This window comes from Erithacus rubecula (assembly GCF_903797595.1).
Source record: "Erithacus rubecula genome assembly, chromosome: 9".
In the NCBI taxonomy this organism is placed as follows: domain Eukaryota; kingdom Metazoa; phylum Chordata; class Aves; order Passeriformes; family Muscicapidae; genus Erithacus; species Erithacus rubecula.
In genome coordinates, this window is record NC_136660.1 from 17,904,447 (window position 1) to 17,920,177 (window position 15,731).

General features: G+C 42.8%; 1 protein-coding gene across 3 annotated transcripts in view; it reads left to right on the top strand.

Moving 5' to 3' along the window:
* Nucleotides 1-14,023, top strand: part of LOC306805258 (cardiac-enriched FHL2-interacting protein) — a 39,927-nt gene extending 25,904 nt beyond the window's left edge. For all 3 annotated transcript variants that reach the window (XM_079312869.1, XM_079312870.1, XM_079312868.1), the window contains exons 2-3: nt 4,853-5,024; nt 6,728-14,023. In XM_079312869.1, the coding sequence (XP_079168995.1) occupies nt 6,904-11,496 (4,593 nt within the window). In that variant the 5' untranslated portion in view covers nt 4,853-5,024; nt 6,728-6,903 and the 3' untranslated portion in view covers nt 11,497-14,023. The remainder of the gene's footprint in view (nt 1-4,852; nt 5,025-6,727) is intronic.
* The last annotated feature ends 1,708 nt before the right edge of the window (nt 14,024-15,731 follow it).

A 15,731-nucleotide genomic window follows, 5' to 3' on the forward strand; every position in this document is an offset into this window, starting at 1 on the left:
GACATCTCCTTCTTGCAGACTTAACAGGCCTGTGGGCAGGATGGGGCATTTGGAGCACATTGGGAGAGGCAGCCCGGAGACCAACTGGAAATAAATAACTGCTGGGTCTTTGCCCCTGAACCAGACAGGGAAAGGTAGAGACACTTGCTGTCTCTGTTCCTCCCATTTCTCTTCATGTGAGGTCTTCACCTTCCAGAGTTTGAAGCTTTGTGGTCTGAGCTGGAAAGGTAAGAGTTTCAGCTGGGGCTGGAAGAGGTTCCCCTCCTTTGAGGAAAGGACATAGCAGGACACAGAACACACAGTCATTAGCAAGGTACATTTCTTCCTTGTGTTCATACTTCCACCAGCCTACACTGACCTTCCTGGAGCTGATGAGTTCCCAGCTCCAGGAACAAATTCCAGCTCCCATTGGAACAAGTGAAGTAGCTTCAGTAGAGCTCACTGGAAGAAACAGACTCCAGTTCTTTTTTTCAGGGAAAAAAAAAAGAGGTTTGATTAAACAAATAAAATCACAATCATATTCATTTTAATGACATTTCCCCTAGAAAGATAATTGGAAATTTATGGGCTTTATAATTTGAAATATTTACTTAGGGAAATTTCAGAACAAGATCACACTCTCTGTTGCAGTACCATCAGAGTATTGTTTGGCATAGAAAATAAAATGAAAGGCTTCAGTTAATTTAAATAGCATACACCCTCTTTGATTTAAGGACAGTAATAACATACTACTATAACTATTATATACATGTATATGTATATATATATATATGTGTGTGTTATTTCTCACAGCCTTTTTTCACTAAAAATGGTAAAATAATCTAAAATTTAAAAAACACTTTTTTAATTCTAGATGAAATTTTGAAATTCCCAATTTAATTTCTCTTCAGAATCTTTATTCCATGTGAAATTTCAAAATCTGTCTAAATGAGAACAACGTCCCCTAAAACATACACAAACATATTTCCAAAAGTTGCTATTGTCCACATGATGGCAATTTGGTTTGGCAGCCAGCTCTGCTGGTGCAGTCTGGAACTATACCATGCCTACCCCAGCACTCTTAAGTCTATGTATTCTAGTGAATATTGCAGAAAATAACAAAATGACATTATCCCAAATGCAGTGCTATTTTCAGTGATGAGCAATACAAGTTAGAAAATCAGAATTGCCCAGAGGGCACGATTTGGTGGCACAGCAATGGGGTACTGGTTCCAACGCCTTTCCTTTGCATGTAGGTTTGAATACCTCATGGGGATGAGGTTTGGCTATTTGCAGATGTTGGATTTCACTTTACTGTGGTTGCAGTTGCATATGTAGCTTCTGGAGAGTGCACCAGTGTTGGCTGAGGAAGTTGATGTATTCAGTCACCAATTCTGTTCTCAGTTGTTCTACTGACGTCTGTAAAATGACTCTAGATTTATACCAGTGTAACTGAGAACAGAAGTTGGCCCAAAGTCAAGAACAGTCTCTCCTCTTCTCTGGCCCAGAACAAGACGTTCGAGACATAATTGCCAGGCCAAACCCTCCAGGGGAATGGACCCAGTTCCCTACACTGGTGTGGTTCAGACACATGGTTTCTTTGCCTTGCTTTCCAGTGCAATGATCAAAGATCTGGTGCTGGAATAGCTGAGGTCACCTTGTTCTATGCTAGTCATTCCTGCCAGTGTTTGGGATTTTCACCCTAAGCTGGAGAGATCCTCTTCTCCATCCTCCATCTGCTGTGGTAGATACTTGTATTTGAGTAAAGTGGTTCCTCTTTCCCCCAAGCAGGAGAATTCCCTTTGGTTTCCCTTTATGACTACAAAGAATTGGTGAAAGTGATCTTGTTGGATGAGGGAAACAGAGGCTTGTGCTAGTAGAATTATTAATTTTATGGCCTCCTCAATCTAGAAACTGCCTTTCTTAACAGTTTGGGAAAATGCAGCTTGAGCACTACTGCTTCTCTTGGAGGCAGCTCCCTGCTTGTTGGGGGTGTTGTGATCCTCCCCCAGGTCCACATGTTAATTCCCTGACACCTTTTTGTTTGTTTTCCTAAATGTGCAATGAAGACATCAGTGCTGTGCTCGTTGAGCAGCAGCAGCACACTGTAGTCATTTGTGTGCTGAGCACTGCTGCCATGCAGGGTTTTCTGCCAATATCCAGGGGACCTTGCTGAGCCAGCCCCACTCGGGCTGGGAGCTCTGTGTCAGCTTCATGGCACAAAGCTGAAGAGACCCTTTTCCATCCAGAGCTCTCTTCTGGCTATGAAGTCCTGTGTGTGCCATGAACAAACATGAACCTGTGCAAAAAAAGTCATCAGTTTGTTAGGGATTCTCCTATTTCCCATGGTAAGGAACATTAACTATTCATTGTCATTACAGGCCCATGGAAACTTAAAGAAGCAGTGTGTGTGTAAGTAGAGCATGCTGCTGAATAAACCAGCAGTCACCACAGGGCTCTGTTTTGGGCTGGAGCCATGGTGGATGCCACAGACAGAGTGCCACATGCAGAAACCAGCTCACAAAAATTGAGAAAAAAAAAAAATCTTTCTTTTCCTTCTCATTCTCATGGCTAATGCAGTGCTGACTTCAGGCTGCTGTGCAACTCCCAAGGGCACTGCCAAAATGCCACTGTGATGTCTCATGGCATAACCCTTCAGCCAAATACCAGCCCAAGGGGGTGGGGGAACCAACTGGTCCTTTATATATTGCAGCAGCAGTGATGTCATACACCCCAGCCAAGTTTGCTGGTTTACCCAGCTCCTGTCTAGTGAAAAAAAAGGCTGACATTCAGTCTGTGCCAGGCCAGGAATAGTATCTGTAATTTAACCTCCTCATCACAACTTGCTGGGAACTTAAGAGAGACACTGAAAAAAGCCTCCTGTTTAAAAGAGAGGGGAGGTTAGTTTCTGATTAAACTGCTTTAAATCCGTGTTCATGCAAACTTTTTCGGTAGCTCATATCAGATGATGCCTACCACTAACACCTCACACATTTCTCAGCATTTCCAAGCATTTATAGATGTCCAGCATTGCTTTCCTCTTTCTTTAGCTTAGACTTAATTCAGACATCCTTAAATGTTTGAACCATCTGAACCCTGACCTGAGCTCAAATACTGCACCTTGCTTCTTAGTTACCATGTTTGTCCAAAAAGGTAAAGAAATTACCAGGTTATTAAACCAGTCAGGAACAGCTTCTTTGCCTAAGAAGTTGTTTATACTGTTGTTATATTGTTGTTATAGCTATAGTTGTTTTATTTATAGTTGTTATAGTTGTTATATTCATACAAGGAATAGCTGCATCAGTACAGTGCTGCTGCTTCCATCCAATCCCAGTAATAGTCTGCACCTTGGCCACTTGGTGCAGATACAGCTTTTCCAGCTTGAAACATTACACTTCACAAGCACTTGTATTGTGTCCAGGCAAGACAAGGATTGTCACAAGGGTTTCAGAGACAGTGGCAGTCACTATTCTTTCCTTCGTCAGTGGCGCCGAGTTGTTTTTGTGACCGTGACTCCATCTAGGAAAATAATTGCTGAGATTACATCACCATGCCCATGTTTATAGTTACTCTACTCACTTTGCAGCAAAAGTTCTCAGTTTACAAGGGACAATATATTTTTCCAGACCTCCGTCCACGAGATCTGAAAGCCAAGATTCCTCCTAGTTCAGACACCACCACCACTAAGTACTGATAAACATTGTGCAACTGGAATGCAGTCACCAGCCCCATTAATGAGTGAGACAGAACTTAATCAGCATCTCCCATGTCTGTGTTGGCTTTGCACTGTTAAGAGTACCACAGAAGCAGTAAAATGGTAATTTAACCTCTGAGCAAAGAGGGAACTGAGTGCATGTCTCTGGAGTGAGGATTTCTACCCTTTTACATCTGGCTGCAACCAGATAGAGCACTGTTTGTTGTTTGTTGCTTTTTTTTTTTCAGTTTTACTTTTTTTGCCTACACATCTTAGACAACAAAAAGCTGTGATTGGTACAGGCTTATCCTTAAACACACTGACAGCTGCCATTCCTCAGGAGAGGTGCAGGACAGTCACAGTAGGTGAGCCCTTGTTGCCACTTTTGCCAGTAAGTTTTGAATATCAAGCTGACCCAAAAGTTTCCTTAGAGAAGACTGCGCTATCTACATTACCTCAGGGCAGACAGTTCTCCTTGTAAGAAATTGATATATTCTTGCAAAGATTAGAGAAACTGGCCTGAGCCTTGGGGGTTTCCAAAGCAGAAGAATGGCAGCAATACATGTTCCCTATGCTGAGCTTTCCTGTAGCATCTCCTGCCTCTGGTTCATGCATGGAAGCAAAAAGATGTTTTATTTACTGCTCCTTAGCATGCCAGCTGCCTACCTTTCATCTCCTTTACCACAGGGACAGTGAAAACCATGGACTTTCTAACCTCAGCTGTGTTAGTTCCAAGTCCACCAGATTGATGTCTGTATTTGTTGACAGGAGAAAGCCATATACAAGTGGAGTGGAAGCACATATTTTCCTCTGAGTCCCTCTGAAAGGGTAGCACAGCAGGGAAGAATTCTTCTTTTTAGCCTGGAGTCATCACCCAGCCTTTGCAAAGGGCAGAGTGCCAGGAAATCATTGCTCACTCAGCTGCCAGTCCCTGCTGGGGCTACCAGGGTGTGCTGGAGGTTGTGACTGTGGTTTGCTGGGAGCCTGACTGCCCTCCACCAGCTATCAAACCCAACAGGTGTTTGGTTATGGTCACTCTGGGATGGACAGCTGTCTCTTTTTGTAAGAAATCCTGCAAATTAGTCCTAAAATGGTTGTCAAATGGGAGCAAACAAATGAAAAAAAAAAAGAAACAATCCTCAGATTGTGCAAACAAATATCTTTGTTTTCAAATTGCAGAGTTCACTTAGGAACAAAAAAATGCTGAAGGTCAGAAACATCCTGGGACACTACTTCTGCCGAATCTACATCACTGGACTATTTCTACCTCCTCACTAAAGATGGTCAGAAAAGAAGCCAAAGACAAGTATGAGAGTGAGTTCTAAAAACAAGAAGCAAAATTATAAGGCAGGTATGTACTTGTATTTCTCATTTATGTAGCAGCTAAGAATCAAAACCAGGAGTAGGATGGCCTTTCATTTGTCTTCTTTTTTTTTTTTTTTTTTTTTTTTCTGCATTATACACAAAGATGCATGTCTGTGAGAGGAGTGAAACTCAGGTTTGAGAAATATTTGTACAAAGTAAGATGAAAAAGATCTGTTTGCCTCATTTTATTTCTGGTGTAAATCTATTGTAGTTATGCATAAGTCATTGGAATTGCATGGCTGGTAGGACAGGATCTAAATTCACTATGATACTTGGAATCTAAAAATAGGTTAGCTGAGATTATTTAAAATAGAAAAGGAAGGTGAGGAGTGTTTTCATTTGGAGAAACAACTCAGCCAACAAAAACTGAGTAATTCAGCTGATTAAGCTCAGCTCCTCTTACTTTTCATACTTTGACCAGTGCTGGATCACTTCAGAGAAAAACAGGTGGATCAGGGTGGAATCAGGATTTGGACACCTGGAGAGGCTGGGATCTAGATCTGAATTTCATTTCTCAGTTCTATGGGCTGAATCAGTGGATCCAAGCTGAAATGTAGATATCTTCCACTTGCATAGAAGTTGTTGTAGATGTGAACTGTGGTGTTTCAGCTCATCACAAGTTCATCATGCCATTGTAAGGAGGAAATGGAGACACGGACCAGACTTTGGTTAAAGAGTTTTAGCCAGTTCTGGACTGTGCTTTTAAACTGAGTCTCCCTGCAGTTTAGTCAAAGCTCTGTTTAAGTCCTCAAATGTGAGAAAAGTCATCTAAAGAGTTTACAGAGAAACTGTGAAGAGTTTTAGAATAGAGATTTCAAGTACAGTTGAAGGTCTGTTTTGCTTTTACTTGTTCAATGAAATGATTCTCCCATCCTGTGTTCAGACAGAAGATACACAAAAACCTTAGTACTGTGGGCCCTAACTGTGTATCATAATCAATCTGTGGTATCTTACAGTTGTGTTGAACGGGTTACCTTTAGCTCTCAGGGGTTCTGGAACTGAAACCAAATGTTCCCTGTGCTGCTTTAGTGGGTGTGCTACAGTCCCCGAGGCACTCCTGCCTTCTGCTGGCTAAGCTGATGTTAGCACCTCTTCAGCTCCAACAGAGCAACCAGCCCAACTGCACCCTGCTGTGGGTGGCACCACCATTTCTCTGGTACATGAACAGCAACCCTTTTTACCTGTAGTGCCATTCTGTTTTCTCAAACAAGGGTTGTGTTCATGGCAATTATCGTGACAAAGCTGTGACAATTAAGTTTTACCAACTTTTCTTTCATTTTGGACTTAGTGTGCAATGATTTACTCAGTGACACCTTTTCTAAGTAAGTTTTGTTACTAGTTCTTTCTGGCCAGAAATGGTTAGCATTCTTTTCTAAATGGATGCACAGCACTTGGAAGGGTTTATGGTTGGATGTATGGAAAGGGAAGTTCTTGAAACTTCTTTATGTCCTTGTTTAAGAGCCTAAGTAAAGAATATGAAGTGAAAATACTTTTTTTAATGGCTCTTTCCAGAAATTTAACTATCTACCATAAGTACTTGAATTGACCAAAATAACAGTGGTTTTTAATGTTGTTCATTGTGTTGCTAGCATGACAAAATTAGTCGGTGACTGATATATCTAGAAAATGCTCTCTGGTCTAGTAGTGTTAATATAGAAAAATAGTAATTTATAATTTTTGGCTTTGCAGAGAAGAACATTTCTTTCAGCTATTCTGCAAGATGAGTCAGAGTACAGCTGCACCATCTGGAAGAATGACTTTGTGCTTGTGAATTGCAAACAGCTGGATCTGCCTCACAAAGTCAGCTGCCTATTCAACACCTGAAACTAATCCTTTGGATACTTCACCCATGAATCTCATGAACAATGCAGGGGAATAAGAAGCATACAGAAGGACACAGTGATTCCTCAAGTATTGGGAGTCTCCTGGATGATGCAGACAGAGAGGTGAGCAGCCTCACAGCTCGGGCTTTCAAAAGTTTGTGTGTAGCAGAACTCGAAGACCCTTACAATGAACCAGAGCTTTCCATTTCACCTGACTTTGCCCTCCAGCTGTCTGCTAAAATTCACTCAGGGACGTTAAACCATGACATCAAGAAAAGCAATGTCTGTGACAAGCTAACAGCAAGAAACAATGAACATACAATATGGGCTTCCACATTCCAGCAGTTACCTAAGTGTGCTTCGGAGGAGAAAAGGATTGCTAAAAACACCTTTGCTATGGAAAATAAATTGAATTTGCCAGTCCCTGGTCCAAAGAATAATAAGCACGTTTCAAAAGTGTCCTCATTGATCAAGACATTTGATAAGACTGCAGACCAAGGGTCAGGAAGTTCTCTGATAGCAAATAAGCAGCCCATTAAGAATAGCTTTCAAAAATACAAAATAAATCATGGCAATGATATTGCTTCCTGGGATGACACAGACATTTTAAGCATCCACAAGGAACTTTCTGAATTTTCTGAGGCTGGTCAAGGTAGCCACTATCTCAGTGGCAAACATGAGCCACAGAGAAGACCTAATAAAATAGACCTGAGTTATGGGGACTCTGATGGTTATTATCCTGTGCTGATTGAGATGTCAAAAGTAGCCAAGTCAAATTTTTCCCATTCTTCTAAGAAGGCTTTAAAAAATAGAAACTTGAAAATTAGTGAGCCAGCAAAAAAAGGTAGTTTTCTTCACAGTGAGAACAGTGCTTTTGAATCATGGAATGTTCACCATAAAAAAATGACAGAAAAGGAGGAATTTGTTGACATAAAACTGAAAAAGGAAGAATCACCATTTGTTAAAGGATCCCACACACAGGAACATAAATTGTCAGCTGTCATGACCACTGCTGCTAAGAAGACAGACAAAGATTTTCAGCCAACTCTACAAGAAGCTTCTTTCTGTCTCCGAGTTGTACCTCAGGGTCCCCTCCCTGCAGAAACCAACTTTCCTGCTGCTTTCCCTCCCACCCCTCCCCCTAGGAACCATGTACCCCAGGGTCCCCCTCGGCCACCCCCTGCCCCACCTGCCCTTCCTCTGCCACCCCCCTCCCTGCCCGGCCATCCCTCAGCACCCCCCAGCCCCGAAGCCCCTCCTGTGCCCCCACCCCCTGTGCCAGCTCGACTGTCCCCCACTGCCCTGTCCCAGGCCTCTGTGTCCCCCCAGTCTGTGTCCTACAGGATGGTTTCACCCTCACTCAGGTTTGAGACCCCCAGCCCACCTGCCCCAAAAGCCCAGGGCACCTCAGCCGAGCAGGAATCCCTCAGCCCCCAGCTGGGCAGTGCCTGTCCCCCCTGGAGGAGGCAGAGGGCTGCAGAAAGGGCAGCAGGGAAGAGACAGCCCGCAAAGGAGAGGGTCACAGACAGCCACAAGACCTCTCTGTCTGAAAAGGTGACTGCTGCTGACCCCGGCCTGCATGTGGCTCCTCTGGCTAAACATCCAAGCTCCCCTGCATCCAGCAGTCCCTCCTTCAACATCACCCAACTCCTGACTCCTGTCATACCCCCAAAACAGGAGGTGGGCACTGCTGAACAGGAGGTGATCCCACTGACACCTCCTCCCACAGAGAGCACGGCCTCAAGAAACCCTGAGGAGAGCACCTTGGATGATTACAGGTCTTGGGATGGTTACAGGTTGACAGCATCGAGTCTGTTATTTAATTTAAAGGATGTGCGCAAACGTGTTAAAAGCATTTATACCCCTGCCCCCCTGCTAAGGGCCTTGGAGGAGAAAAATAGAACAAGGGAAAATATTCAGGAGAGTACAAAAGCAAATACCTCATTCTCAACTTTGCCTGACAAAAATGAGAAAAATATTACAGAGAAAGATGAATTGAGCGATATAGCTTATGTATTGCCTAGCAGTGTTCATGAAAAGGACAGTAAAACTGATTTAACTGGACACTTCACAGGTAACTACCTGACTTTGAGTTCACCCCAGACAGCAGAAGACCTTCCATTTTACCAAACTGGAGACAGCATGCAGCAAGACAATTCAAAACACCAAGATCTGGTTAAAACCACAGGGGATAATGAACATTTCTCCTCATTCAGACATGAATCAAATGAATCTGATTTAGGGAAACATCAGCAGTATCCAGCAGAGAGACCTTTCAATAGAGACAATGTAGATACAAAAGCTGGGCAGCCTGTGCAAAATCACAGTGTGCAGGGGAAGGAAAATGAAAGACAAGCTGCTATTCAGAATGAAAATTTTGCTTTCAAAACACTCCTAAACCAACTCTCACCAGAAGAAGATGAGCCTTACAGTGGCACCCAAACCAACATTGTGGTAGCTGGCCATGAAGCACGTGGCAAAAGAAGCACTAGTTCTTCAGAGCAATCCTTTGTCTCCACAGTGGAGCAGCCACTTCAGGAAGAGCCATTTCTGCCAGTGCCCCTGATGGAGCAGATATGCCTCCAAGAAAGCCAGAGGACTGACAGTGAAATGGGATCAGGAAGTAAGAAAAGACACAAGGAGAGAGGGAAAGAGGTTGGGGAAGATGAACTGCAGTACTATGCTTGTATCAGCCCTGGTACTGGTGCAGCAGAGAAGAGGGAGGGAAGTGTTACTGGGAATGAACAGAGGAGCTTGGCAAAAGAGAAACTAGGGAGAGAGAAAAGGGAAGAGACCAACAGCACAAATCCTGCATCTGACAGTATAAGAGACATGTCCATCCCCAGGTCTGAGGAACCACAAACACCATCATCTTCAAGCTCAACCAAGCCCAGCCTGTTTATGATCAAAGATAACAAATTCAGGTCTCCTCAGGTAATAAGGGCTGTCAAGCTGCCCCTGCTCCGCTCCTTTTCCCTGGACGATACAGTGAGCAGCAGCTACAAGGAAATGGAACGTAGGTTTATGTCCCCAGCAGTTTACAACAAGCAGCACCAGAACATGCTGCATGCCCAGGAGGCTGCCTGGTGGGCATCAAGACACAGAAGGCAGCAGAATGTGAGAGATGGAGCAGCTGACAGAGAAAAAGAAGCCAGTGAGACTGGATCTACCTCACTGGATCCTAGTCTTCTAGAAGATACAGAGAGCTTTTCATTTGGAAAACTGACAGAAGAAGATGAAAAGACTTGTATGTTGTTAAATAAATTTGGGAAAATGAATGAGGAAAATGTAAGTAGAAGTAAAAAGAAGCCTACAAAGGCAAGACACAGCTTAGCACAGCCAGTTATAGGTGTGGAAAATGACCAAGCCCAAAGCAAGGCCAGCTATCCTGCAGAAAGAAAGACAAATTACTTTAAGAATCATCATTTATCTAACCGCAAAGGAGGTGCTTGTACAAAAAAAATAATCTCTAGGGAGACAATTTCCCCTGTGACTGGCTCCATGCTAGAGGACCACACATGTTCTTCTGTATCTAATGACACTTTAGAGGACATCCTGCACACAGAAGGTGCACCAGGTTTGTTAGACAGTCTTTCCTGCTCTGCTGTTACAAGCCCCAGGTCAGGAAGCACGATGCACTCTCTTGCTGCCAGTTCATTGTCAGACAAAGCAACTATTTCTGGCCTTAGAGAGACAGAGGATGTTACAAATCCTGCCTTGTTGAACATGGGACTGGAGAGGCAAACTTACGTGCCTGCAGAAAAGATGATGGATTCAGCACAGAGGAATCGGTTTTCTGGTGTTGTAGGGGAAGATGGGAGGCTGGAGCCCAGGGGATTTGGTGGCAGACCAGCTGGCAAGCCACCTACTGTGCCACCCAAAACAGAAAAGGCTCTGCGCCGGGCTAAAAAGCTGGCAAACAAGAGGAAAAAAGTGCAGGAGCAGCAGAAAAACCAACAGACTGAGCATACAGAGGCTGTAGGGAGAAAGCCTGCTCATTCTGGAGAGACAGCACTATCTGCTTCTCCCTTAGGATATTCTCCTCTTCATCCTCCCCTTCCCTCAACTTTTACTCCCACGGAAACCACAACTGTTAAATCTAGGCTTGCACCAGCAGCAAAATCGTCACCCTCTTCAACCCAGAGGAAACTGCTCCAAGACCCTGACTCTGGTCAATATTATGTAGTTGATTTACCAGCTGAAGTTAATTTAAAGACATTTTATGACCCAGAAACTGGTAAATATGTTCAAGTCTCAGTCCCTTCCTTGGAACAGAACTTACACCAGCCCACCTCTTCAGAAATTAATAATTCTCCCTATGCCTCCTACCCTAGAGTGCAGCCTTTACCAGCCTCATCGGTGGCAGTGCTGAAATCACCTTCCCAACTCTCTGAACCTGCCTGGTCAGTGCCTGCTGGACCAGAACCACCTGAACTGCCTGAAGATGGCCAGCAGGACTACAGATACACTGAGTCTGTGGATTCTCAGCCCTACACTGAACCAGCCTCCTACTCCTACTATCAAGATGCTGGAGAAACTCAAGTTCAGTTAGGAAAGGATGTGAGCCCAACCCAAAATACTGGCATTGTCACCCTCACCAATTTAGATGATTTTGCTGCTGAAGGAGTATCTTGAAAACCAAAGTAACAAAACATGGCAGCCAGTGTTTTTAAGAACTGTTTGGACAGACACACGCACACAAAAGCACATGCAGAGTTGATATTTGTACAACACTTTGTCTGAATCTCATTGTGGTTTGGGGGGAAAAGGAAACAAAAGCTGTTCATGTTGAAAGATGCAAGGTAATGACCACTCTGAAGAAAAGAGAAATTGAGTAGGCACCAAATTATCAGTGAGATGAAGGAGCAATGCCAGCTAGACAAATACATTTGACAATGTGAAGCCACTGCTTGCTGCTGCTGCTGCTTTTAAGAAGGCTGGGAAAGCCAAAGCAAGTGTCCTATTGCCCAGATGTGTTGCATGATACATGACACAAAATAAAACCTGTGAGACCATCCTATGAGACCTAGAACTGATGCTGCATCTGCTGAACTTTCCTCACTCACTGCCTTTGAACTATATTGACAGGTAGAAAGTATGTGGCTATAAATATGCCATATATGCAAGATCCATTTTTTTGCACACGTTGATTGCCCTGATGTCATTGACAAGGAGATTGTATACTGGATGCACAATACAACAGCCATGTCAAAAAAAAAACCCTTTTAAACAACCAGAATACAGTTGCAGCTGCTCTAGACTTCTCATATAATTTTGCAGTGTCCACTAACATGCTGCTGAATTCTTTATATTTCTTGATAACATCCAAATAGGTTCCCCCAGAGTCAGGGTTTATTTATAATGCAAATTAAACTTCAGGTTATCTTAATACTTGGCCTGAAATATTTTGGTGAGGAGCAAGGCTGAATGAAATCCCACAAGAGTATTTAATTGTTTGTTAGGACAGGAAGTCCTTTGCTATTGTAACTGAAATGTGTTTTGTTTTGTTTCCAGACTCCCACTGAAACATGAAACTAACTTTTAAAACCTGAAAAATGTACTTAAGTTTGATCTGTGAATTCTGTGATTTAATACAAACAAACAAACAAACAAGCAAACAAAATATTCAGAATGTCCAAGGTATTAATTTCTAGAAAAGTACTTCTTTCAATTATCATTTTTCTTTGAAACATTTGTATGAAAATATCACTCATCCTTGCATAAGCTCTTTTTTATCATCCATAGTTAATGAGGAAACCTAGGTGAAAAGATGGGAAAATTGAATGTAAATATCTATATTTGGAATATTGGTGTAGTTTTTTCTGTCTCATTTCCATACTATTTTCCCCAATAACAGCTGAAGTGCAGAAGCTCTAAGGAAGAATTATGCCAGTGACTTTCAGCCTGATTCACATCTTAGGCAATTTTTACGGGACTTTTTCCAGTGAATCAGCTCTTGACTTCCAAAAAGAAAGGGATGAATCAGGCCTTTTATTAGTGAATAAGATGTGGAGACAGGACACAGGCACTGCTGCACTCTCCCAGTGTCAGTATTTATGACAGAGTTTATCTTCAGTAGAGCTCCCAGGACCGAAGCCTCTCTTGGGACACTTTGTGGTTTTTCTCTTTCCTTAACCTGCATTCAGCTCTCAGCCTCCCTCCATCCCTGGCAAGAGCCATGTGTTCACAACCTGTCCTGGTCCCACCAGACAGGTCCTTTCAGCACTGCCACCTGCTGAAACATTTCTCTTATACAAACACTAAGGGCATCACTTCATTGATTACTGTGGAGTTTGGATTTAGCCTTTAATGGTTTTCTAAGGCTTGTTTCACCTGCTACACATTTTGGATTTGGTAGGTTTGACTTCAGCAGAGGTGTGGGTTGGAAATGAAGAAGTATGTACTGGTATGGTTTGGGTTTTAAGCACATTCAGCCAAATATTTGAATAAATATTTATTGTTCGGTTTTCCACCCTGGAAAGTTTTTAGCACTTGACTAAATAAAACCCTGGGCTGTCCTCAGAGCTGGCCCTTCTTGAGCAGGAGGTTCACCCAGAGATCTCCTGAGATTCTTTGCAGCCTGAATTATCCTGTGATCCTGTTCTGAAAACATTAAAATTTAAACAAACTTGGACTTGGAACTCAGCAAATAGTCTTCACTGAGAAAGGGTTCATTTTGAAATAATTTCTTTTTAAAAAACAAAATCAGGAGTGTTTCAGGAACAAGAATTCATTTTCAAATTAAGGGAAGTGGCTCTAACTATGAATATTTTTTTTAGTCACAAATATTTTGTAAACTGATGGTGCTATTCATGTTGCACTTCTCTGTTACTGTCACTCTATACAGCATGACATCTATGCAGTATAGAGCAGCATCTCATCCACATGTTAAAATATAGATAAACAGATCCATTAGAGTTTTCCATGGTGCATTTAGACAAAATCTATGAAATCTTAAAGCCTATCAGAATGCACAAGTCTTTTGTGTGTGTGTGTGTGTGTCTGTGTGTGGTATTGCATATTTTAATGCCCTTAACAGTCACAAGTCAAGAAGTAGGCTCTCAGAGGACAGGATAAAAGCTTCCTTTCCAAGGGAAGATTATGGATACGAGGGATCTGTAAACAGGTTAAAAAATGAATGGTAATTTGATGGAAAACAAAAGTATATGTGTATTTATTACTTCTTTAGCTGTCATTTGTAGACATACACACTTCTGCATCCATTTATCAAAACTCATTGTGGAGAATGGGATGCTCCATTTTACTGCTTCCAGGTGTGTGAGGAAAGCAGGGGGCTTTTCTCCCTCTGCTGTTAAGGTGAACTGAAATATGGGCATCTAAACAGGAGCCAGTTCTACCTTGGATACCAAATACATTTCAAGTAGGATTTCTTCATTTCCGTCAGCCCCTTTTGCTAGCTTCAGGGAACTGCATTCACAGTGGACTGTGTCTCTCAACAGCTCCCAGAGGGGATTTTGACCTGGAGAGTGTGTAGCTGGATTGTTGTAGCAAGGTGAGGGTCTTCTCCAAGGTTAAAAGTGACAGCACCTGAGGAAATTACCTGAAGTTGCTCCATGGAGGTTTAGATTAGACATTAGGAAACATTTCTTCACTATAGGGGTGCTCAGCCATTGGAATAAGCTACCCAGGGAAGTATTGGAATTACCATCCTTGGTGTGGTGAACACTTGGTGCTAAGTTAACTGTTGGTCTCAATGATTTTAGAGATCTTTTCCAGCCTTAAAGATCCTGTGATTCTGTGAAATTAAATAAACTGGGGAGTTTTGAGAATAGATAAGCAAGTGGTTCTTGTCTCATATCCAAAACTTTCCACACTTTGCCACAGGGCATGAGTGATATTGGAGAAGTATTGCTCCAGTCACAGCCTGGTACTGGGCAGGAGCCCATCAGCAAACCTGTCTCTGGCTGAGACCATGCTGCTGGCCAGCTTCTTGCTAGGCTATGGCAATGTGTGTGTACAACCCCAAACATATATAAATATACCTGTAAAACTACCATTTGCATGCCAGTATAAGAAATCAGTAATGGCTGTGATGGTGAACACAAAGTGTTTGTGTGTTAAAAGGATAACAAATTGCACCTTTTCAAATAACAAATGTTGTTCTTTGCCCTGTTCTGTTTGTGTTTGTTGGGGAGATGTTTTGCATTGCTGCTGTGGGAAACATGGCTGGAAGAGGTCAGTATTAGGCAGAATGAGAGCTGTAAATTGACCCTTTTCTTTGGGAGGGGGTGCTATGGGAAACGTGCAATAGTCATGAAAGCAGTTGTAGGAAAGCACTATTTTGTGGCAGTGACATTAAGTTGTAGGTTTAAGAGGTGTTGAGGCAAACCAAGACAAATTCTGCCTTGCCAGCAGGCTGTGGCTAGGACTAAAGAGCACAGCAGGTTCTTGGCATGCACAGCAGCCTGAAGGGAATAGAGCCATTGTTTTCACTGTTTCCTTCTCCTGCAGGTAGTCTTTTGCATGTTGCATTTCTTGGTGCCCTGAGGCTCCTTTACAGTGGTGATTCTTCCTTGGCAGGTGTGACTGAGGCTAAATCTGACTTAGCCAGTCTTTGATTCCAGGGCCAGAACTGCCTCCCTCTGAATCTCTTTCTCCTTGTGGGGTGACTGCAGTGCCAACAGTCCAGCTGTCACAGATTTGTCAGGCTTGGACTGCCATTCCACAGCCATGGCTCTGTCCCAAGGGCTTGAATTTCCTTGTGGAAAATGCTGGATTTTCTCTAGAGAGTTTAGTTTAATTGAAATGGCCTACATGCATGGATTTTTGTCAACTCCTCCTTGGGTGTTCAGTGCCTTCCTAAGTCATCTGTCCAAGAAGATATATGTCATCAGCACGTTCCATCAATG